The sequence below is a fragment of the Myotis daubentonii genome, chromosome 6 (assembly GCF_963259705.1).
Source record: "Myotis daubentonii chromosome 6, mMyoDau2.1, whole genome shotgun sequence".
NCBI classification, from domain to species: Eukaryota; Metazoa; Chordata; class Mammalia; order Chiroptera; family Vespertilionidae; genus Myotis; species Myotis daubentonii.
Window position 1 is genome coordinate 4,841,604 of NC_081845.1, and position 22,981 is coordinate 4,864,584.

The 22,981-nt window shown below is 42.6% G+C and overlaps 2 protein-coding genes across 5 annotated transcripts in view; one reads left to right on the top strand and one right to left on the bottom strand.

The window, feature by feature from the left end:
• Positions 1-573: 573 nt before the first annotated feature.
• On the bottom strand, positions 574-12,421 carry GTF2H5 (general transcription factor IIH subunit 5). Of its 2 annotated transcripts, none has more exons than XM_059699946.1 (3): positions 12,345-12,421; positions 11,251-11,324; positions 574-1,588 (listed from the first exon to the last, which is right to left on the bottom strand). In XM_059699946.1, the coding sequence occupies exons 2-3, from the start codon at positions 11,283-11,285 to the stop codon at positions 1,408-1,410; spliced, it is 216 nt and encodes a 71-aa protein (XP_059555929.1). In that variant the 5' UTR covers positions 11,286-11,324; positions 12,345-12,421; the 3' UTR covers positions 574-1,407. The 2 variants fall into 2 exon arrangements, with proteins under 2 accessions (XP_059555929.1, XP_059555930.1); XM_059699947.1 differs by lacking the exon at positions 12,345-12,421 and adding an exon at positions 11,568-11,591.
• A 52-nt stretch (positions 12,422-12,473) lies between these two features.
• The window catches only part of SERAC1 (serine active site containing 1), a 31,040-nt gene continuing 20,532 nt past the window's right edge, over positions 12,474-22,981 (top strand). The window contains exons 1-5 of one of the 3 annotated variants that reach the window (XM_059699936.1): positions 12,474-12,603; positions 16,872-16,963; positions 19,524-19,560; positions 21,521-21,657; positions 22,825-22,914. In XM_059699936.1, the coding sequence (XP_059555919.1) occupies positions 16,873-16,963; positions 19,524-19,560; positions 21,521-21,657; positions 22,825-22,914 (355 nt within the window). In that variant the 5' untranslated portion in view covers positions 12,474-12,603; position 16,872. Of the gene's footprint in view, positions 12,604-16,871; positions 16,964-19,523; positions 19,561-21,520; positions 21,658-22,824; positions 22,915-22,981 lie in introns of those variants that run through there. The other 2 variants (XM_059699938.1, XM_059699939.1) reach the window with 2 other exon arrangements.

Genomic DNA, 22,981 nt, shown 5'->3' on the forward strand with positions numbered 1-22,981 from the left:
CGTGGAAATACTTAATAATTAGTTTTTGAATGAATGAGTGATGGACTGAAGGAACTGAGTAACAGAGTATCAATGTAATTAATGCCAGCATATTTGCAATTAGATTCTGTACTTCCATTTCTTTTCTCAAATACAATAAAGTTGTGTACATCCTGCCACTAGAGAAAAATTAGTATGAACACTTGAATAATGATGACCTTTTCTGATGTATGCATATCAAATTCAAACTGAGGTTTAATGAATGTATAGTTGATTAAATTTTTAGGACTTATTTATTAACCAAAATATCTCGAGTGGTTAAGCCAAACAATGGAATACCTACTGTATAGCTATGAGAATGAAAAAACTACAAGTGGCCCTTGAATACAAGGAGTGAGCAGAGTGGTTAGGATCACCAACCCCTGTGCAGTTGAAAATCCATGTATAACTTTTGACTCTTCCAAAACTATTAATAGCTTCCTTTGGCTGGAAGCCTTACCAATAACATAAAGAGTTGATTAAAACATGTTTAGCAAGTTATATGTATTATGTACTATCTTCTTACAATAAAGAAAAAAGATGTTACTAAGAAAATCATATGGAGAATACATTTACTTTATTTATTGAAAAAATCCATGTGTAAGTGGACTTGCACAGTTCAAACCCATTGTTCAAGGTCAGCTGTATAACGTCACGCAACAGTGCAGATCACTCTCACAAACATAATGCTGAGTAACAGATGCCAGACAGGAATACATGCTGCATGATTCCGTTGATAAAAAGTTAATAAATAAGCAAAACTATGTTCAAAGTCAGCACAGTGTTGGCCCTTGGGCGTTTCTATGAAAGGGCTTTTGGGATGGTGGTGTTTCTTTCTTGATCTAGGTGTTGGTTGTATAAGTGTGTTCAGTTTGTGGAAATTCTGAGGTTTGTACATTTATGATTTGTGCATTTTCTGTATGTACGTCATACTTTGATTAAAAACTTCTCTGAGGTTTCTAGGTGAAACAAAACCACACTCACACTACAAAAACTCACAATTGTTAACAGGAACAAGAAAAATAAGCGTCTAGGCTAGACTGGTAATTAAAAGTCACATTCCATTATATTCCTAATGTATTAAATTGTGATGAAAAAGGTAGGAAAACAATTTATATTTTAATAAAGGACAATAAAAAGTCAAATTATAGCCAACTGTTAAAGTTTTGTGTTTTGTTTTTTTTAATTCTAGGGTACATGTAGTAAAAAAAAGAAAACCACAGACACACACAAAACAGAACAAGAGTATCCGCTCAGGGGCTTTTTTCTGAACAAATGATGCCCGAGTCTTTCTCGCAGCATGCTTCTCAGCAAGTCTCTAAGTCTAGCCTGCCACCTAAGATACTAAGTGATGAGTCTCTTGCATGCTACTTTTAATATCTAGGATTTTCACTTCTGGGTAAGAGAAAAAGCATTTTGGTCCATTAATTCACCTACTCGCTCCTGGAGGACATTAACCAACTCTGCTATTACGAAGACATGCGTGTCATCAATGTCTTGAATGATGAACTTCTTCCCTAGGGCATTTGACTCATCCAAGTACAGCAGAAACTGCTTCATGGCAGGGTCACTGTAGAGGTAAACACATATTGATGAGAAACCTTATTGTCAATTTACACCAGAACCTGAGTGATTAGAATTTTTTTTTTAATATATTTTATTAATTTTTTACAGAGAGGAAGGGAAAGGGATAGAGAGTCAGAAACATCGATGAGAGAGAAACATTGATCAGCTGCCTCCTGCACACCCCCCACTGGGGATGTGCTCGCAACCAAGGTACATGCCCTTCACCGGAATCGAACCTGGGACCTTTCAGTCCTCAAGCCGATGCTCTATCCACTGAGCCAAACAGGTTATGGCGAGTGATTAGAATTTTGAGCACGTCGAATTTTTAGGTTAAGTTAAAAATCCTAAACTCTCACTCCCACTCTGCCTTAAGTGTTAATGATTTATAGATGTAGCTTCATTTTAGAGCTGTTAGTGTAAGTTTAAGAGAAAGAGGCCAATAATATTTTGAAAAGAATAATTTGTCACTGACAAGTGAAGAAGTAATGTTCAAAGCTTTGTAGTTAATAGGGCCTAGCATCACAGCCTCCTTAACTGACTTTAAAAATTAATATCCTTACTTGTCCACAACCATTACATTTAAAAAGCCAATAGCTTTTCACTACCTTGCCAGTGACACATTAATTTACAAAACCAGTTAAATTGTCACTTCATAAAGCAGGGTACACAGCTAGAGTCAGATTCAACCCTGGCTTTAGCACTTACTTGTGTGACCTTAAAATGTACTGAATCTCCCAAAACCTCAAAGTAAACCTACATTAACAGAATTGTTATGGAAATTAAAGGAGAAAAATGCCAAGGATAGTATTTGATCTGCAGTTGGTACTCAAGTATCTTCCCCTTCCTTAAAATTCTGAAGCTTATAAGTCTGAACTATCATTCAGAATCTTTAAAGAAAATTCTAACAAAATCTCTTTGTGAATGCTGAGCTCAAAGAAGAAATCCAAATTCAATTCCATTTATTTGTGGCTTTATTTTGGAATGAATAGAATAATCAGAAGGGGAAAAGGGATATAATTTTTTGGATTTACTGAAATGTGTCTTTCATCAAAGCCATGACAAGGGATGAGTATAGCTACAGAAAAGAGTCCAAGGACCACACCCTGGACAACCCAACATCAAAAGGTTAAAAAGGACAGATCAGCCCTGATTGGTTTGGCTCAGTGGATAGAGCGTCGGCCTGTGGACTGAGGGTCCCGGGTTCGATTCCGGTCAAGGGCATGTGCCTTGGTTGCGGGCACATCCCCAGTGGGAGGTGTGCAGGAGGCAGCTGATTGATGTTCCTCTCTCATCGATGTTTCGGGCTCTCTGTCCCTCTCCCTTCCTCTCTGTAAAAAATCAATAAAATATATTTTAAAAAAAGGACAGATCAGCAAAGCAGATTATAAAGAAGTGAACAGCCGAAACCAGTTTGGCTCAGTGGATAGAGCGTCGGCCTGCGGAATGAAAGGTCCCAGGTTCGATGCCGGTCAAGGGCATGTACCTGGGTTGCGGGCATATCCCCAGTGGGAGATGTGCAGGAGGCGGCTGATCGATGTTTCTCTCTCATCGATGTTTCTGACTCTCTATCTCTCTCCCTTCCTCTCTGTAAAAAATCAATAAAATATATTAAAAAAGAAAGAAAGAAAGAAAAAAAAGCACATATTGGAAAGAAGTAGAAAACACTGTCTTTAAAAAAAAAAAAAAAAAGTGAACACTGAAGTAGGAAGAAAGCATGAAGAGTCCTGGAAGCCAAGTGAACAAAGGACATTCAGGAAGAGTAAGTGATCAACTGTGCCCAATGCTGTTAATAGGTATAGTAAGATAAGGACTGAGCATTGACTATTGGATTCAGAGTTGCTGGGCTTGGCAAGGGCAGTTTTGGTGGAATCATAGAGGAGAAAGCCTGACTGAAGTGGGTTTTGGAAAAGAAAGAAATTAAAGAAAGTGAACACAGAAGGCCTTCTGGGAAATTGTGGTACAAAGAGCAGGAAAACAGAGTGGGCGCTGGATGGGGATGTGGGAATCAAGTGTTTTCACCTGGGAGGGGAGAATAATAGTATGTTTGTGATGCTGACGGAAATGACCTAATGGAGAAAGAAAAGCTGATAAAGCAGGAGAAAAGAGGAGAACTTCTGAAAAGGTGTTCTTAAATAGGCAAGAGGGGATGGGATCTAGTTCCCAAGCAGAGAAGAGTATATGGGCACAGACAGATCCATGTGTTAAAGACTAGTGGACATTCTCTTCTGATTTTTTTTTCTCAGTTAATCAGGAAGCAAGGGCTCAGCTGGAAGTGAGGACAGGGAAGTTGTTTGAGATATGAGAAACTGAAGGTATGAAATACTATACGTCATCCATTCTAAGAACCATTTTTCCTCACATTTTAACATCTTTAAATTGGGACAAGTCTTACAATGAAGAGCATGTTATAGTATAATTGGCAGTGGTTTTTCTTAGAGGTACTTAAAATATTGGTAAGTTATAAAATCGATGAAATCTTAGATTTAATTGACTGTAAAAGCGTTACTAGGAGTGGGAGAAGTGGACTAGGAAATGTAGGTTTGCTGGCTAGCATTCAGGCTCCATGTGAGTTTATCAGACATAAATCTAAAGTGAGACTAATTAGTATGTTTGTATGTTTTTCTCCAGCCACTGAGAATTATGGAGGTAAAGGCTCAGAGAGGGTGAAGAGCTGAATTTTACCAGATTTGGTGAGTGTGACAGAAGGGAAAGGGAGTTGAATGTGTCTTTGAGAGAACAAGTATTTGATGGGCTGCGGAGCATAAGCTGGGAAAGGAGGAGAGTGAGATGTTGGGGTGGCGAAGGACAATGAAAAGGTGGGAGAATCAACAGACTATATCTGTAGAGTGGAGGAAATTATGGAGATATGGGGCATTAGAGGGAGTGAACAGGAAAGGAGGGGGTTGTCAGATGCCTACAGTGGAGACTTTGGAGATGGCACTATGGGTAGGGACAGGTGTAGATCTGACTATGTGAATGAGTGACTGCAACTGGGTGGAGGGTAAGCTTACTGGAAGAGGTCAGGGAACTGAGAGGACATGGTATTGAAAGGACTGACCCCATGGACATCAAAATCACTAACAACATGACAGGACAGCTCCTGGAGAGTGACCGGTAGTCTTCAGAGAAAAAACCCTCAAGAAAAGATCTGGGTGTTTGTGGATTATTCCAAAGTGGGTGGTCTGGTCTGATGGTATGAGATTCAGAACTGGGAGTTACTATGGAAGAGGGGAGAATTCCCAGAAGTGACAACGAGGAGTGAGGTAGATACCTATCCCATTCCTGGCCCAATGGTACAAGAGGTGTTAGAGAAACAATTCAACACTTGATAGGGTTGTGGGAGCAGTGCACTCAGGAGAAAGCCAGGTTTTGTTATAGCCTAAAGGAAAGGGGGCCTGGGGAAAGGAAGAGGAAAAGTTCAGAGAAGAGGCTGAGGGGGTTCTGTTGCTCTCTCAGGTTCTAGAGGGCAAAGTGCAAAGGATGGTGAGGAGATGGAATTAATAAAGCGGATGATACAGCCATAGACAATGCGTGTAAAAGGAGGGGTGGCAATGGAAGTATGTGGCCTTTTGGGGGACTGAAAACAAGAAAGGATATAAGGTATAAGAATGAGGGTCTCCTGACAGATAGTGACACTGAGACTGAAAGACAACAATAGCCAGTGATGGATGGGAGAGAGAATGGAGGTCTCTGACAAAGACAGCTAACGTAATGAAGGAATGAGGTAGGGTGCCTGAGGCTTCCGAAGGGAGATGTTCACTAATTAGATGTTTGTCTTGCCCTACAGATAGGTCAGAAAAGGTTATTTCTGGTGATAATTCTTATTATGGGCAAGGCCCCTAATTTAAATTCCTCTATGTAAGTAAGTGGGGGCAAAAGTTTCTCTTGAGCCCGCAGGATCTCGACTGCCTTCAATTCAAAATACTCTACATAACCCAGAGGCATATCTTGGGGTGACTCAATCTGAACCCCTACACATGCTATCCTTGCTACTTACCAGCCATCTCTTGTTACACTTGCATTACACATTACTTATTAGTTTTCTTTAAATTGCTTTCAAATCAACTTTTAAGCTTAACTTCACCTGGTACAAATCACCAGTATCTTGATGTGCTTATTTTTACCTCAAATAAATTAAACTTGTCACATAAAAACTAATTTTGTGTTCTAATTCCCCTCTGCCCCCAAATGTGTGTTCTCCTACTAACCATCTTGAACACCAGTGGTATCACTAGGAAACTGCTGACAAATGAGATGACTTAACCAGACCTGAGGCCCTGAACCTAACTGTCCCCTACACCTGGGCTCCTGAGCATTAAAGAGAAAAAACCAACATGATATAGAAACATGTTAGTTACATGCAAACAAGTGGTTAGAATAAGATGGAACTTGGAGACATTGTAGAAAACAGGTCTACCTTTCATCTAGCGCCAATATTCCACCTTTGTGTGCCAATCCACCCAGCAGGATGAGCCTTGGTTCACACAGAGGTACTTCTTGCAAAGTGAGCACCAGATGTTGCTCTTCACCTTCCTGCATGGATTGTCTTTGTAAGACACTCCAGGATTTTGCTTGTTGTACCTGGAGTGCTTTTCCATGCACAGAACACAGATATGATTAGATGATGTCCCAGGGGGAATCTCTGGAAAATGATTGCCTGGGGTCATCCGTTGAGGGCAGGGTTCCTTTTGTGGGTGGCGGTGGGCTGATGTCCTGTATCCACCAATAAGTTGCAGGCACAGTTTCTGAATATATCTGGTGAAATAAACTGGCTTTTTTGAAGCAGCTTGCTGCTTTGAAGCATACAAGATATAAGAATTATAACTGGCTCACATAAAAAAATTTATGAAAAGCAGCCAGGGCCAGCGGTAATGACGACGAGACCGGCGAAGGCAGGTCATCTGGTCATTTTTGTCACAGCCACCCATGTATTTATTATAGTCCTTCATCAGCTGTGGCATCTGTATTTCTTGCACACTGCCATCTTTATTTCTTCTGTTTATTACTACATTTTGGGCTGGATTGTGGTAGTTCGAAATAAATGTGATGGGCTTTCTATCCTGCCAAACTAAACATGTTACACTTTCTTGACATAGATAGCGACTGTCACCCCTAGCAAGTTTTTTTACACTTTTCAGTGACTTAGGAAACTGCTTCCTGTTTTGCTGCAGGGTTCCCACAATTCCTGTGTGTAATTCTGACAGTGCATATTTAGCAAGGGTTAGAGTTGTAGAACCGGTCCATGACAAGCACATGAGATTTATTTTCCATTGCACATGAGGTCAGGAGACGAACGACTGTATTTCCTACTGCGCCCAAGTCTTTTGTAGGCATTGGTGCAGCACCAGTGTAGATTTCTGCATTCAAAATGTAGCCAGTCTCACCTTCACAGAGAAGGAAAGACTTGATGCCCCACTTTGTGGGCATATCCTTGATATACTGCTTGATGGCCAAGCGGTTTTTTGTCGGGATCATCCCCTCATCTAGGCTCAAATGTTGCTTTGGCAGATAGAAGTGGAGAAACTTGGGGAGCAGACTTTCTAAGAAAGGCCTAACTTTATATGTTCTGTCTTATCAATATTTGTGTCTTCCTCATCAATTACGTGTAAAAAACTCCAAAGGGCCAAGAATCTGTCTAGAGCAGCCGTGGGCAAACTACGGCCCGCCGGATCCGGCCTGTTTGAAATGAATAAAACTATTGAAATAAAAGACCGTACCTTTTTATGTAATGATGTTTACTTTGAATTTATATTAGTTCACACAAACACTCCATCCATGCTTTTGTTCCGGCCCTCCGGTCCAGTTTAAGAACCCATTGTGGCCCTCGAGTCAAAAAGTTTGCAACAGGAAAGCGAAGTAGGTCTAGGCTTATCACAGTCCAACAGGTGATCGATACTTTGGTTGATTCAGACTCTGAGGAGTCAGAATTTCATCAAGAATACGTTTCCAGTTCAAGTGACACAGACAGTGAGAGCTCGAGTGATGAGGAGAGTCTTGAACAGCCGTGGGCAAACTACGGCCCTTTGGAGTTTTTTACACATAATTGATGAGGAAGACACAGATATCGATGACAGAATATATAAAGTTAGGCCTTTCTTGGAAAGTCTGCTCCCAAAGTTTCTCCACTTCTATCTGCCAGGGGTGGGCAAACTTTTTGACTCGAGGGCCACAGTGGGTTCTTAAACTGGACCGGAGGGCCAGAACAAAAGCATGGATGGAGTGTTTGTGTGAACTAATATAAATTCAAAGTAAACATCATTACATAAAAGGGTACGGTCTTTTTTTTCAATAGTTTTATTCATTTCAAACGGGCGGGATCCGGCCCACGGGCCATAGTTTGCCCACGGCTGCTCTAGAGTCATAACATTTCGAAATCCGGGAGTAAGCCCAACAAAGTCAGAGCCCTCATTTGTCCAATAATCCCAATAGCTGGGCTTTATACATAAGGATTCCATATAGATCCTCAGTCCAAGAAAAGCCTTCATTTCTTCCACTGTGGCATCCTTGAAATTTTTGGCATTGTAGGTGCTGGGCTTTGCTATATGCAATTGGTGGGCCCGGAGGTTGGTTTTCTCTGTCGAATTTTGCCAGAAAGTATCATCCAAAAACAAGGATAAAAAGTCAATCGGTTCACTCTCCTCTGTTATAGATCCAGGAATGTTCACTGGGCCTTTTCCATCCTCAGTGAAATTCAGATCTGTATTTGGTGATACAAAATTCCTTGTCCAACCTTCATCACCACCTAGATCTGCCCCATCAGCTGTTTGAGGGACACACCCCCCTTCTCTTACTATCGATCTAGCTCTAGATCTATAAGGTTCAAGACTCTCCTCATCACTCGAGCTCTCACTGTCTGTGTCACTTGAACTGGAAACGTATTCTTGATGAAATTCTGACTCCTCAGAGTCTGAATCAACCAAAGTATCGATCACCTGTTGGACTGTGATAAGCCTAGACCTACTTCGCTTTCCTGTTGAAGTGCTTGGTTGGTTCATCAGCCGCTCGTTTCATTGTGAATTTTCAGAATTTTTTCACGTCAAACCACACAAAGTCAATTCAAACACATGGGGGCAGACATTTGCAATGGCTAACCATGAGGTCTGATCACGATTGGTTGGTTATTTTTAGTTTGCGACGCATTTTTTTCACGTACTAGGCAAAGTACCGAAAATTAGGTACAGGAGTATAGCAGCAGATTCGGAAATTACCAAAAAATCGGTACAGCGGTCTGGTAGGGTTAAGAGAATGGCTGGTTAGTTAGGCAATTTATATCAATGGCCTCCATTAAACTTTTTGAAAGAAAATGGAAAGCAGTCAATTTGAGATTGAATTCTCAAGCCTGTACCCGAAATATAATTTGTAATAATTCAAAAAGGTAAGTTTAAGGGACAATTTGTTATGAAATGTACAGGGCCTGAAATATTTTGCCTGAATACAGGGCTATTCTACTTCTATATGGTCTCTGGGAGAACCAGCTGGCAAGGCAAAAAAACAAAACCAAGTGCCCATATGTACAATGGCTTCCAGTGTGTTATCTTACTCCACCTCGTACCACCACCTGACACAGCCCACTCACCTACCTGAAACATTCCTAACTTCCCTCCAACTGCACTGTTTTATTCTGAACTGCTTTGGTTGGTGTCTCCTCTACCCAAACTTTAAATCTGCACTATGCGTTGGTAGCCTGCTAGTCACATGTCAGTACTGAGCACTTGAAATTTGGATAGTCTGTGAAATGTGCTGTAAAATAAAATACACACTGGATTTTGAAGCTTTAATATGGAAAAAGACAGCACAATTTTGAAGTCTTAGTACAGACTCTGAAACCTTACTCCATGTTGAAATATTCTAGGCATACCGGGTTGAATAAAATATATTAATTTCACCGGTTTCATTTTACTTTCTCATGTAGCTACTAGAAAATGTAAGATGACATATGTGGCACACAGTATTATTTCTATAAGGCAGTGCTACTATAAATGCAAGAAGTACTCAGGGATTTGGACTTGCTCCTCCCTCAGCCTTGCCATCACGTAAGCAGTACCATTATCCATATTATGACTCATATTAGGGGCCTAGAGATACAGGTAACAGTATTTTCAGAGAATGGGAGTGACCACAGATGAGACCGAATTACTGGTGGGGCAAGCAAACAAGTGGACTGAGCAAGACCGGTCCAGCAGTTCCGGTTTTCAGCTGCACGATAACCAAGCCCCATGTTAGGTGGCTTTGCGGAACCGACCCGTGCTGGGCGTTGAGGGCCTCGGCTCATTTAGGTTTCTCCTTTCTCCCTTGAAATGTACGACTAGTTTAAACAACCTTCACCTGGCTCACTTAGCTTGTTTTCTCCCTGCATTTTTGGAAGACCATAGTTTGTGAGGTGAAGACTTAGCAGGCCCTGAAATTCTGTGGTAGGCAGTTAGACAGACACAAGCCGAGCAAGGACAGTCAGCCGGGCGGAAAGCCCCAGGTGCCTAGCAACGGGCAAGACTGGGAAAATAAGGACCTCACTCCCAGGATAAGCTTTCCTCCCCTTGTGTATCGCTGGTCATTCAGTGTAGACCCCTGAGGGGTGGAACAAGGGGGCAACTGGTGACCTCATTCGACTCCCAGGCAGGCCCTTGCACAACCACTCCCTTAAGCGTTAGCCCCTAGGGTAACATCTAGGCCTCGGTTGTGTTTCAGCTCCAGGCCCTGCACAACCAGACTGGGCTGACTCAGGACCAGTTCCATTGACTAATGACCCCTGACACCCTCCTGAAAGGACACACCCAGAAAGCTGAATATTTTATTAGGATCCTCCTCCCGGCCCGCCCCTAAAACCCTGCCTTCAAAGCCCTTAGGAAGGCGGACTCTCCCAAGAGCAAGCTGGTGCCTTTCCGCCGCTCCCCCCCCTCCTCCCAGGCCAGTTACCTTCACCCTCTCCCTCCTCAGCTCCAAGCCTTTCTTTGGCCTCTATAACTTGTTTCCTGAGCCCGTTTCTTCTACCGCTTTCTTCCTCTGTGACTTCCTAATAGCCCTACCAGGCCGCTGTACCGATTTTTCGGTAATTTCCACACAAAGGTGCAATATTGGCGCTAGATGAAAGGTAGACCTATGTTCTACAATGTCTCCAAGTTCCATCTTATTCTAACCACTTGTTTGCATGTAACTAACATTTTTCTATGTCATGTTGGTTTTTTCTCTTTAATGCTCAGGAGCCCAGGTATAGGGGACAGTTGGATTCAGGGCCTCAGGTCTGGTAGACCTAATTAAACTTTCTCTTATAGTTTGAGTCTTGGCTCTGAATCCTTTCTTAGCCAGAACTCAAGGAAGGAGGTTGTTGAACCAAGATCTGGTCTGACTCCACCAGTGTAACACCCGGTGCCCTTCTCACCGCTGCCAACAATTCTAGTCAATACCCGTGGTTTTAGAACACCAGCCCTGTTTCCCTACAGAGCGCGAATCTAACAACTATGCTGCCTCCCACCAAAAATGGGTGGAAATAATGCCAATTACATCAGTTCAACAGAGCCACTGAGATCTGGCACCAGGAAGAAACTTAGCCACAAAATCTGTTCCATCTGTTATCTAAGCAAGAAAACTGAAGTCGAGGAAGGTGAAAAACTTGATTCATTCAGCTCTTAAAACAAAAGAAAAAACTCATGAAGTATCAAAGCTACTAACCATTCTATAAGCACTCCTTTCAAGACGTTGACCATCTTCTCCTCAGTCAGAAGATGCAGACGACCTTAAAAATGCTAACAAAAGGAAGACGGTGACATACAATCCAAAAGCATCAACATTAATACACTTTGGAGATTTACCTCTGAAATGAGGGAGAATATGAATAAACACCTAAGTCTGTGAAGATGGAGAGCTGACATTAAGAAAACAGATATTCTGATCTTTCAGTAAAATTACACATCTACTGGGATATTAATGTCTAAACCTTACTTGCAAACAAGTTTACCAGTCAATCCTAATGAAAGCAAGTGTCTTACCGACACCGGTGTGTCCAACCCAGTTTTTAAAATTACAACATTCGTTGAGCCCTAGTTGGTTTGACTCAGGGGACGGAGCGGCCTGCCGACTGAAGGGTCCCGGCTGCAGCCCCAGTAGGGGGCGTGCAGGAGGCAGCCCATCAACGATTCTCAACATTGATGTTTCTCTCTCTCCCTCCCTCTCCTTTCCTCTCTGAAATCAATAAAAAAATATATTTTTAAAAGTAATAAAACATTAGTTGAAAGATTTCTCTTCCCACCCAGGAGTATGATTAAAAAAAAAAAAAGATCCTGGGAGGCAGAAATCACAGGATGGTAGCTCCGAAAGAGGCCTTAAAATTATATATTGAGTCCAATCATCTCATTTTACCGCTGAGACAGGGCCTTGGAAGAGATTCAGCAGTAGCTCCCCGTTCCCTCCCCAAAGGGTACAAGCCGGGTCTTCAGACTTGTGTTCATTTACCAAATAAATGACATTCCCAAGGATCTAAACTAAAAGGGAAAAAACCCAGCCCGTGCCCGCCAACCTAACCCTTAGCTTCCTACACCTGGTCCCGGGGCAATGCCCCCCAAAGGAAATTCACGGCGCAGTCACCGCGTGCCAGCCGCCCGGCCCCGTCAGAGCGGGCCCGAGTGGGTGCGGGACACCGCCCTGTACCCCAGCGGCTGGAGGACAGGCTGCCGGGTCCCTTCACCCGCTTCTCTCTTTCTTCGGGACCCCTACCTCTTCCTTGCACCCCACTTTTCCCTCTCGTTCTGGGAGCAGACGCCGCGTACCTCCGCCCACGGAACCGGCAGCACTCCAGCGTCGCCTACAGAGCACGCAACGCTTGACGTCATCGCGTCGGCGACGCCCAGGAGGGTGGGAGGCGGGTGTGGGCGGGGCCGGAGGGCGGGGCGTGGAGAGCGGGGCGGGGTCACGTGCCGCCCGCCTCCAGGTGGAGGTCGCGGGCTGGCCACGGGGGAGGAAGGTGCTTTCCTCGCTGACCCGGCCTCGGCGAGCAGCGGCGGGCAGGCCAAGCCCAGGTGCCGGCAGGTGGGAAGGGGAGCCGGGCTTGCGGGGGCGGGCGAGGGCGTCGTTGAAGCGGGCCAAGCGGAGAGCTGGGCGGGTGGCGGCGGGCTCGGCTGTGGAGCGGCCGGGGCGCCCCCGCGTGGACTGGCGGGCCTCGGCTGACCCGCTGACCCTCTGCCGGGCGTGAGGGCCTCTCTGGAAGCCTAAAGCCCACCCTTTCCCGGTCGACGCCGTTCTCTGGCTCTTCTCCGAGACCCAAAGAGAACGTGGGGGGAGGAGCGGGGAGAGGGGGGTGCCATCGTCGGCGCGGTGGCGAGGGAGTGCTGATAAGGAGGACGGACCGGCTCCCTTCAAATAGGCCCTTCCAGACCCAGGTCCCAGCCCTGACCCAGGGGAGAGGTCCAATAGATGGAGTGCTGGCAGGTCTCTGAGCCCAGCAACGGTCACTTTAACCCGAGAGACCCCCGAAGCTCTGAAATTCATCCCGTCCCCAAATTCTGGTCAGTGTTCTAACAGCGCGCTGTCTGTCTGTTTTTACCAGCGGGGGTGCATGCGTTCTGTCCTGCAGCTGGGCTCCTGTGTGTGAATATGGTTTACAAGCCCAGCCTCTCCACTTATTTCCCTTTTCCTATTCCTCAAATCTGTTCCTTCCCCTTGGTTTCCATTGCTGTTGGGGGCACCTGCGCTCCCTCTTTCATCTGCCTCGAAGTGCAGTTCTCCCCAAGTACCTTTTTTTGCATTTTTGGTTCTTGCCTGCCTTCTTCTCTTTGGCCATCTCAGCAGTTCCATCACGTTGACCCTCCCGCCACCCTTGCGCTCCAGGTGCCATCCCGATGCCTGCGAGTGCTTACATGGCTCCTCTCATCCTGACCTGTTGTAGGTGGTGGAACAGCACTGGGTGTTAGAATTAGGACACATGGCCCAGGTGGAAGGGAAAAGTTTGTCCTTAAAAATGCCAAGTCTGCCGAAACCGGTTTGGCTCAGTGGATAGAGCGTCGGCCTGCGGACTGAAAGGTCCCAGGCTCAATTCCGGTCAAGGGCATGTACCTGGGTTGTGGGCACATCCCCAGTAGGAGATGTGCAGGAGGCATCTGATCGATGTTTCTCTCTCATCGATGTTTCTGACTCTCTGTCTCTCTCCCTTCCTCTCTGTAAAAAATCAATAAAATATATTTTTAAAAAAATAAAAATAAAAATAAAAATGCCAAGTCAAAGGATGGGAGAAAAAGGAAACATTAGTTTGGAGGGGTGTGGCCAAATATTTAAGAAACGTAGATAAATTCAGGATCCAGTTCAATTTATAGGTGAAAAATAACACTTTGAAGACAAAGTTTTATTTAAATTAGAGTCAGATATTCACAACTGTGTGTTATAGTCTATTGAAACACAACTCACCCCCCCTCCCCAATTCATTCTCAAGTGGAAGAGAGAGGGAAAGACAGAGAGAAATATCGATGTGAGAGAAACACATTAACTGGTTGCCTCCTGCATGTGCCAGGACAGGGGGGAAGTTTGGGGGGGTGGAGCCTGCAACCAAGGTACATGCCCTTGACCAGAATCAAACTTGGGACCCTTGGGTCTGCAGGCCCACGCTCTATACGCTGAGCCAAATCGGCCACACTCACACTGTAAAAACAAATACGTATACTAGAGGCCCAGTGCACGAAATTCGTGCATGTGTAGAGTCCCTAGCAGCTGCCAGCTGGATCCTCCCTTCCCTGGCTGCTGGTTGCAGGCCTTCCTTCATTCTGCGCCGCCCCCTGGTGGTCAGCGCACGTCATAGCGAGTGAGCGAACTCCCAGTTGGTCCAACTCCCGAGGGGACACTTTGCTGGACAAATCGGAGCCTAAACTCATTCTGTTTCAAAAATAAGGGACACCCGGCAGTTCCTAATCTTCCTAGAGAAGGCAGACAGGATTTTCCCTCGGGGTCTGAGGTGCTGTCTGTCTGTCTGTCCGGCCCAGCTGACATAGGTCACCAGGGATCTTCTCTGATCCCTTTCAGGTTTCCTGACTTCTTTGTTTGTTTATTGATTTCAGAGAGGAAGGGAGAAAAAAAGAGATAGAAACATCAATCATGAGAAAGTATCATTGATTGGCTGCCTCCTATATGCCCCACACTGGGGATCGAACCTGCAACCTGGGCATGTGCCCTGACGGGGAATCAAACCGTGATCTCCAGGTTCATAGGTCAACGCTCAACCACTGGGCCACGCCGGCTGGGCTAGAAGCTCCCTGTCTTTTAAAACACCTGTAGGGGCAGTCACCTCCTGGGCCCTTAAGGTCCCAAGATGTTAAACCATCATAAAATAAGACAATTCAGATTGTCTTGAAACTAGATAGTGTGCTTTTTCAGAGAATACTCTTAACCTCATTACTATTTTTTATAATTTTTTTTTTTAGAAAGAGAGACCAGAGCATGCGTTCTCCCCGCCTCTTGTTGTTAATCCTCACCCGAGGATATTTTCCCATTGATTTTTAGGGAAAGTGGAAGAGAGAGGGAAAGACAGAAACATTGATGTGAGAAACACATGGATTGGTTGCCTCCTGCACCAGCCCCAACCAGGCCCCGGGCCTGGGAGGAGCCTGTAACCAAGGTACATGCCCTTGACTCAGTCGAACCTGGGACCCTTTGGTCCGAAGGCTGACACGCTATCCACTGAGCCAAATCGACTAGGGCTAATCTCATTACTATTACTTTGCTTACAAAGAAACAAATTTACCACAGATTTCCCATGAACAATGAGAAATATCAGATGAAATATCAGTGGAAGCATCATTAATGTGCTGAAGGAAACCTGTTCATCTAGAGTTCTAAATCAGCTGTTTTAAGAAAGAAGGTGAAACCACATTTTCAGATATGCCAAGATTGAAGGTGCTGACTATACACAGGCCTTCCTCAGGAATGATTTGAACCCAGAAGGAAGTAATAGATAGGAAGCAATAGTAAGGAAAGAAATTGGCAGAACTGTTGGTAAATATATTTTTTGGTGTCCCAAAAAATGTATATACACTTTAACAGCTGATAGCTCAATTTTGAAAATGAAATGTATTTTAATAAACACTGCCTTTATGATTATTCAAAGTGTGTGTATACATTTTTTTGGGACACCCTATACTTCAGAGAACATTGGACATCCAGTATTTAGGGGGAGGAGTGTGTGAAAATTGAGAAGGGTAGATAATGAATCAAGGTCCCCATGGAAGTGAAGGGATTGAGATCTAGAATGTAGATCTTTAAAACAGTCACCTACAAGTTTACCTGTTGCCTAACCATCAATTGATGTACTGGAATCACAAGAAAAAATCTTAAAGCTTTTTATTTTGTGCTGTCTAACATATTTCTTACACATGTACATCAAGTAATTTCCCAGTAATCTCTATAAAACTGCTAGGAATTTTTAATATGTTGAACCAAAGGACCATTTCCACATTAATCCAAGAGAAAGAAAAAAAAATGTCTCATCCAAAGAGAATCTGATATGATTCTAGAATACTGAGTTGTTCTAGAAACCATTGCATCATATTTAGATCATCTTTACTCAGTTGGTGAAGCGGTAGAGCAACAATTCTCCTTTGACAGGGTGCCAACAGTGAACAAGTGTCCAAGATTTGAAACAGTGTTGGGGACCATCTTGAAGGAACTGGAGAAAAGCTAAATACTTCCCTGGGTCCTAAGTAGACCTTTGTTCAGAGTTGCTTTTCATTTCTGTAGGGCCTTCAGCCATCAAAAGTAAATAATATCTACTTACTAGTATATGCATATATATTTTTTAAAAGACATTAAAATTTTAAATTTCTATATTGACATTATTATTGATTTTTTATTTTTATTTTTTTAAGAGAGAGACAGAGGAAAGGAGAGAGAGAAGCATCAGTTGGTTGCCTCCTGTGCACTCTGCAACCTGGGGATCTAACCCGTGACCTAGGTATGTGCGCTGACCGGGAATCGAACCCACGACTTTTGATGCACGGGATGACCCACTCGGCCAGGGCAAATTCCTATATTGATGTTCTGATTAATAACCTGTGTTTTCCAGTTTCTTATTAATCATTGTTCACAATTGGACGCAGTTTGAAAAATAACCAGAGTAGTAGTAAAATATTCTAATAAGTGAGCTTTAAGTTTTTAAGGGAGAAATATATATTTTTTTAATTAAAAAGTTTTTTCCTGGTCTTGAAAAACCTAACCCTATGCCTGATGCATTGTGATTGTGATATGTCTTATGATTAAAAGAAATGTTTTTAATTAGACGCTAAACTAAATTTATAATAATTGTTCTAAATACACAGAATGTCCCTGGCTGCTTATTGTGTTGTCTGTTGTAGAAGAATGGGAACCTCAACTCCTCCTCCAAAGAGCAGCACATACTGGAGAGATATCAGTGAGTACAGTTTAAACAATAACATTTTCTTATAGGAACAGTGGCCTGTTTCCAGCGTGGTGAAGTTTCCAGGGTAGTCCACAAAAGCTTATTGAACCCATGATAAATCTGAGATTTGTTTGTCTTTTCTAGGCTAATAGTCCCATCCCGTCCCCCCTCCCCAGTTGGTAGGCCTAGAGCTATGCACACTCCTTTTTCTTGGGACCCTTTTCCCTCCCACCTGTTTCCTGTTAGATTCATACTAATCCTTCTGAATTTAACTTAAGTGTTACTGCATTCTCATTCAGCAGCTATTTATTATTTAAACTCCTGCAAAGCACAGTGCCAGGCACATGTATTAGTAGTGAGCAAGGTCGATGTGCTTGCTTACGGGAGCTTAGGATCCAGCGCTAATCTTGTTTACTTGTAAGTCTTTATTTACCTTGTATATCACTAGTCTTTATTTGTAAAATGAGAAGACTGGCCTAGATCATCTATTATGTGCCAGGTACTATCCTATCCTACCTAGTCCCTAAGGCACACCTCAGAGAGATTGCAGGCTCGGTTCCAGACCACTGCGGTAAAGCAAATGTAGAAAATCGAGTCACATAGCCTTTTTGGTTTTCCAGTCTATTAAGTGTGCAATATTGTTATGTCTAAAAAATGTTATGTACCTTAATTTAGAAATACTATTGCTAAAAGATGCTAGTCATTATCAGAGCCTTCAACAAGTTGTAATCATTTTGCTGGTGGAGTCTCTTACCTTCGATTTGTAAAAACTGCAGTAAAGTGAAGTGCAATAAAACAGGGTGTGCCTGTATTGAATCACGCAAAGTCCCTGTTCTCGCAGAGCTTCCTCTTGGTCTTCACATAGATCCGTTTTTAGGGTAGATCCTCTTCATCTAGGAAATTTTAAGTAGAAAAGGGAACTTTTTCCTCTCTCATTTTTAGCAGAACAAACTCAAGGGTAGTGAATTTTCTTTAGGCCAGCGATGGGTGGCAGCGGTGAGAGGAAGTAAACGGCTGCCCCGGGCCCACGCTGTGGCGGCGGGAGGAAGTCAAGGAGCCATGTTGGAATGAAACTGTCCAGAGGAGCTGGACAGCAGGAGCCCTGTGTGTCGCGCTTCTGACCTCATCCCTGCAGGCCTCCTGGCACTGTCCTCTCCCACCCTGGACCACTAGGCCCGAAGGTTTGGGAGGGATGTCCTCTGCCTTGCCTGATGCGGGAAGTCGATTGGGGAGAGGTCCTTTTCCCTCAGAAGGGAGGAGAATGTGTTCTTGGCAGCCTGTGTTGAAGCTCTGAACAGAGGGCTACCTCTACAGCTAACCATGTAGGTAACACAGACTCTTGTGGACGGGCCACAGCCCCTCCCCATCATGGCTGGTATGTCAGTTGTGTTCAGTGCATGTAACAGAGACTTGACGACCATGGCTTACGTAGTAAGGCTTTCATTTTTCTTAACATAACAGGAACTCAAGACTGAGACACTTTAGGGCAGGAATTGCAGTTTAGCAATCCTTGTCTTCCTCCCCCACTTCTTTATTGTCTTCATGGTCACAAGATGATTGCTGAATCCCTGGGCATCAAGAAGGCAGCCGGCCAAAGCTATCTTATGAGGCTTTGCCTTTTCATTTGGGAGGGATCGCTGTTGACTTGTCTCTATCTGACTGGCTACCACTGTGTTGCACAGCCATCTCTAGCTGCAGAGAGTTGGGACTTAGATAGGAATCAGGTTGTGTTAGGAAGGATGAAGGGGTTTATATGTGTTAAATGGGCAACTACCTGTGTTTCCACTAGGGTTTTAAAAATATTAATAAAAGTGTTTTCAACATTTCCAAATAAACTTGTAGAATGTAACGTGTATTTAAAATGGGGCTATTAGCCTAACAGGTTTGGCTCAGTGGATAGAGCGTCGTCCTGGGGACTGAAGCATCCTAGGTTCGATTCCGGTCAAGGGCATGTATCTTGGTTGCGGGCACATCCCCAGTAGGGAGTGTGCAGGAGGCAGCTGATCGATGTTTCTCTCTCATCGATGTTTCTGACTCTCTATTCCTCTCCCTTCCTCTCTGTAAAAAAAATCAATAATAAAAAAAGATGTCTCCTATAAAAAAAAAATAAAAAAAAAATAAAATGGGGCTATTCACCACCAATTTTAACATAATTACTTTGGAAAGAGTCCTTTCGTATCCCAATAGACAATCGTAATCCCTCAATAGAGTCTTAGTAGTGAAAGGGAGAATCATCCCCGTCCCTTTATTTAATGGGATGTGAACTAACAGGAGTCAGAGGGGAAGTTAGCTCCCTGGAGATGGCCTTCAGTGGGAGCACTGGGCCTGGCAGCACCAGCAGTGCCTCGGGGACCAGGGCCTTGCTGATGGGGTGGGGATGGAGGAGGGAGACAGTGAGTGTGAAATGAGGTTATATTTTTGCACCCAGTTTATATCTGGGGATAGTAAGCCTGGTGTTGATAGCAACTGATTATATTAGTGGAAAAATATCAGTCACTTCTTATCTGAATGTGCCTATTTCCTGTCATTTTTAAAATGAAATTCATCACACTGACTTTTTTTTCCTTTGAAGGAAACATAATAAAGTTTACTGGATCACTTATTTTAGGGTAAGTGTCAACAGTGAAATACTAATTGGCTTCATTATACTATTATTTGAAATCTCAATGGAAGTGATTTACAGGTCGCATGGGGGAGTGAACGGGTGTAGATCTTGGAAGTAGGTGGATTCATCCCTGGCTAATCACCGGCTCTACCACATCAATGTCATCGCTCAGTTACTTTACCTTCTGCGAATCGGTTTCTCTTGGTCCAAGTGTACGATGGGGATCCTGCCCACGGCACTGTTACTCCGAGGAAAGCACCTGACACTTGCAGAGCAGGGACTCACTAAGTCGTGAAAATCAGCTATAGTCAAAATTAGTTTGGAAAATCCTATGAATCACCATAAAGCTGTTATGAAAGGAAATTGAGGCTGACTTAGAAAAGCAATTGATTGACATCTCCCATCTCGTACTATTTCAGAGGCACTTGCTTAATGAACGGAGTGACTCTCTTTCTGAAAATTGTATTTTTATTCTCTTTTTTTTTCGGGGGTAGGGAGTGACATGTTAAATGCATGTCTCATACTGCTCTAGTATTTTTTGTTAATAATAGTCTATAAATATAAAACCAGCTCTTGATGCTAAAATGATAAAGGAGATATATTTGGCACTTTATCCAAATATATACATTTCTCTATAACATTGTAAGGTCAGGCAAAACATATTTAGATGATTTTTCCCTTTGACTTATTCTAGGCAAAGGTAAATGAGTACTCTTTTGTAAAGTAGTTTCTTTGTTTATTATCACAGTTCTATTCAGGAATAGAATGGAAATTAATCACACAATCTTTAGTAGAAATTTTTGTCTTTCAGGGAAAGCATGATAAAAATGCTGAATACGTTGTCTCTTTTTGGCTGCTCAGATAGATCCCCAAGAGAGAAAAAGGTTCTTTTCAGCCTTGTCTCTCTTCCTCTGGTGCCAGCAGTGTCTGGCCATTTTGTTTTCCCTGCTTTTGCTTTGGGTTAGGAAGTTCAGGAGAATGCTTAGTATAATTAACATTATACTAAGGGCAGCCTTTGTGTCTGGATCAAGGGAGTGTGCAAGTCAATCTGATTCAGGGGGGAAAAATTTCATTTGGGGATACACAACATCAGAGGTGACATTTAAAAACTGACTTTAGGTTTAACTCTTAGGAGAGGAGAAATTTTCATATGTTGGTGATCCAGTACAAATTGACTAATCTTTTGAAACCACAGTTTGGCATTATATAGTAAAGTGGAATCATGATATGCTGTCAGCAAGTCGGTAATTGTGCTTCTAGATATGTACCCTACAGGGACAAACATGTGTGTATAGTGCACCTGGGTGTGATGTGCAATGGTGTTGGTAATAGACCCAAACTACAAAGTCCCTAAATGCCAATCTGTGGTAGAATGGGAAAATAACTGTGGTATATTCATACAGTGATGGATCACAACCATAGGAAAGTATAAATGTATGAACTAGATACATGCAGCGACATGGATGAATCTCACAGAGGACTGAACAGAGAATACATACAGTGTGATTCCATTCTTGTGAAGTTCACAGGCAGACAAAACTGCTGTTTAAGGACTCATATGCAGATGGTAAACTATGAAGAAAAATAAGGCTATTATTATAATGAAGTCAGAATAATAATTAGCTATGGATTTGAGAAAGTGAGTCAGGATCAGGAAGGGACCTACTGTGGGCTTCTGGAATACTTGCTATTAACGTTCTGTTGTTGTTGTTGTTTTGCCTGGATATGGTAATGTAGCTATTTATTATTAGTTGTTAAACTGAAACATGTATACTTTACACATATACTTTGCATATATACAAATATATGGTATATGCACATTAGTGCATATATATTGTTTTCCAATAAAAAAGAAAAGTTAACTATTATCTTTTTAAGTTAACTACTTAAAGATTAATAAAAGAGTGACTCTTGTGTTACATTTAGATCATATATTTATGATGAATTTTTTGTTTTCTTTTTAGAAGTTCGCTATTTCTTACATATGAACTTCTGGCCCTGAAGAAGTCTTTGACATTAGATACTCAAGTCGTAGAAAGAGAAAAAATGAAGTCATATATATGTATGCACACAGTTGTTTTAGATAAAAGAGAAAATCATGGTAAGTTTTATGGTAAAGTAATCTTATTTTTGTGACAAATGGAAGCTAGTTATTGAATTTAGAAATGAATATTTAAAACACAGTATAAATAAAGTAGGTTCAGCTAACTTTAAGAATTGCCAGATCCTGTGAGAACCAAGTCCCTAAAGAGTTAATTGGAGCCCAAGTTTTGGGCTTCCATATTTACCCAAGTTTTCAGTTCTCCTATGACTAGGTGAAATGAAAGCTAGAAAGCTGTTTCAGGGTAAACTTGGAGTTCCCCACCTTAGTGGGGACATCAGTCCAGAGGCTGGCCCTCAGTTTGGCATGATTTTGTCACTTGGAGATATTTCTGATTTAAGGGATTTATTTATTCACTGTGCACACTAAACTGGAGAGATGGATTCATAAATATGAATACAAACTTATTTACACAGGGAAAAATCTGTCTTGAAGGCTAGAAAACCTGTTTTTACTAGTCAGACATTCCTCTTCTCCATAGTTAGCTTACAGGGAAACCTAATTAGTAATCAGACGATTGCTTGGTGAATATGAAATTTGAGAGCAGAGGAGTATCGTTCCTTCAAGATGTGGGTAGTCTGGTGAGTCACCACACTTGACTTGGAGCTGTGTGTTCCTGCACTGTCAGCCAGAACAGCCAGGCCTGCTAGTACATGATGATTCCTGAGTGGGCAGGTTCTACTGCTCCCTGTCCACAAGCTGTGTGTATTATCATTTAACCTTCCTGTATTTCAACTTTTATGGTGTTACAATTTACTTACACAGATCATTTTTATAGCTTAGAATTTACCTAGATAGTGAAGCTTAATCTCAGCGAGATATCTCCAAATTTTAGTTTGAGAAGGACTATTTTTAAGGGACATTTTCCTGAATGTAGCTTCTCCTGTGCTATATATGAGGATTTTTGTTAAGTTTAGTGTTTCTGTTTCTGTGTTGTTTTTCACCTTTTCCCTGACTTGGAGAGCAATCTTATTTTGGGATTTAGAACTCTATGTTCCCATAATGGTTTTAGTTGCTTCAGTCGATAGTGACAGTAAAAACAGAAAGATGCTATTTTATACTTTCCTTTTGAAAAAACCTAGAGTTTAGTTATATTTCTCTTTGAAGTATTAGAACTTGGCATTAAGAGTACATACTTGATGTTATTTAAATTTGTGAACTCTTTAGGACTCATTTACCAGGCGCGAAAAGAGCTTCACAAAACAGTAAGAAGAATATTGGCAACCTCGGCCAAGATATTACAGGGTCCGTTTGCTGGTAGGTATCAAATCTTTAACTGGGAATCCTGATCAGTATTCTTAACGTCATTCAATGGTCTGCCTAA

Excerpts from the sequence above, each read along its gene's own strand:
- GTF2H5 (XM_059699946.1), bottom strand. The coding sequence starts at position 11,285 with ATGGTCAACGTCTTGAAAGGAGTGCTTATAGAATG. Across the intron at positions 1,589-11,250 it reads AAAGGAGTGCTTATAGAATG|TGACCCTGCCATGAAGCAGT; the intron begins GTTAGTAGCTTT and ends TTACCTCTACAG.